This window comes from Plasmopara halstedii, assembly GCF_900000015.1.
Source record: "Plasmopara halstedii genome assembly, contig: Scaffold_2688, whole genome shotgun sequence".
NCBI classification, from domain to species: domain Eukaryota; phylum Oomycota; class Peronosporomycetes; order Peronosporales; family Peronosporaceae; genus Plasmopara; species Plasmopara halstedii.
Window position 1 is genome coordinate 1 of NW_020189594.1, and position 1,462 is coordinate 1,462.

Below are 1,462 nucleotides of genomic sequence, written 5' to 3' on the forward strand. Positions count from 1 at the left end.
GTATACTCTTGGAAGTCAAGCTTCCTCTGTGCAAGGTGCCGTGTGACCCGTCACATGAAATATTTTCTCTCAATTTCGACCAAGTTTGAGACTCGAGCCCACACACAAGAAGATGGACACCCTATTTAACGAGGGTCTGCCCTCATGCTACCTCATGGTCTGTCTTCAAGAGATCAATTTCATTGACCGTCGCCATCTCGACACGCTCCACTTCCATATCTAGTCGCCGTATGCACTCAAAATGTTTGAGAGCGATGGTAATGTGCTGCTAGCGCAGCCTACGCGAGGAAAAAGGAAATTTCGGCCACCACAGAGATAATGTTTCTCGTTTGATTTTGCTTTATCAGCACGCACTGCAGGATCGGCTAGCTCTTCAAGTATGTCGTATCGCTTCATGAATAGCATAGCTCGCTGCAGTAGCCCCCAATGCGCTCTAGATATACCAAAGCGATGTGGCACCACTCGGAAAGGCAACCGAGAGGCTGACCAACTCAGTAACACCAGAAGCAGGATACGGTCGGGGTTCGATTCCGGCCACCCGTGACATGTGAACAATGTCTCACCCGTTTGATCTTTATCGTACATGCTGCTTTTGTGCATGTCTATGCGGTCATCGACGTCTTGAAGCACAACAATAAATCATTTGAACATCAGAAGCAACTATATAACGTCGTGGGCGTAGCGTAAATACGCTACATGCGTAATGCGATACTTGTAAATATCCAAAATCACCGACTTCCACCGAGTTCACCGTGTTTATGCCTCGAAGATGGCGTGTACACAGCTCACCTTGGTGAACCTACATCGTCGATTGGAGAGCGGTATCATGAACGTTTTGTAGCATTTCTGCTGGAACAGCTTGCACCCGCGCCTGCTGGCCACAATTGTAACGGGATTTACACGAACCCTAATAACAGGGGTGTGTGCGTGTCACAGGAGATATGAATAATGTGACCACACCTAAACAAGTGACCACACCTAAACAAGAATACGGGACGGGGCTAGGTAGCCAGTAGTTATAGATGTATTAAGATTTTACTACATATATTAAGTATATTTAGGACAATCTAAACTTTAAACATCAGTTAACAATATAAATAAAAATCAGTTTCGATTCTGAACAGAAGTGTTCGTTTGCCTTGGTTAAGGCTTTTTATTACTTCAGAGGCAGCGGATTGCGATTCGTTGAACTAGTACTTGGTTCTTGTAAAGAACGAAAGGCCGGTGACCTATAGACGCTTCCTCGAGCGCAAAGCTACGGCAGCCCCGCTGTACTTGGTAGCACTTGTAGTCAATCTACACCTGAGTCGTTTAGACTGATCCTCGGTGAAGATGGAGAGATTTTCCTCTTTGCCCCAGGGCAGGCAGGATGGGATTAATAAGCTGATGTATTTGCTTGGCCCCGAGGGCGTGCAACACCTTGTGGCACAAGGCCCCGAGGCAATCGGTGCGCGTCTAGAGG

General features: G+C 46.9%; 1 protein-coding gene across 1 annotated transcript; it reads right to left on the reverse strand.

Moving 5' to 3' along the window:
• Positions 1-219: 219 nt before the first annotated feature.
• Positions 220-600, reverse strand: PHALS_04853 (uncharacterized protein; the record flags this gene model as incomplete). Its single annotated transcript, XM_024718708.1, has 1 exon — positions 220-600. The coding sequence occupies one exon, from the start codon at positions 598-600 to the stop codon at positions 220-222; it is 381 nt and encodes a 126-aa protein (XP_024584080.1).
• Between the last annotated feature and the right edge of the window lie 862 nt (positions 601-1,462).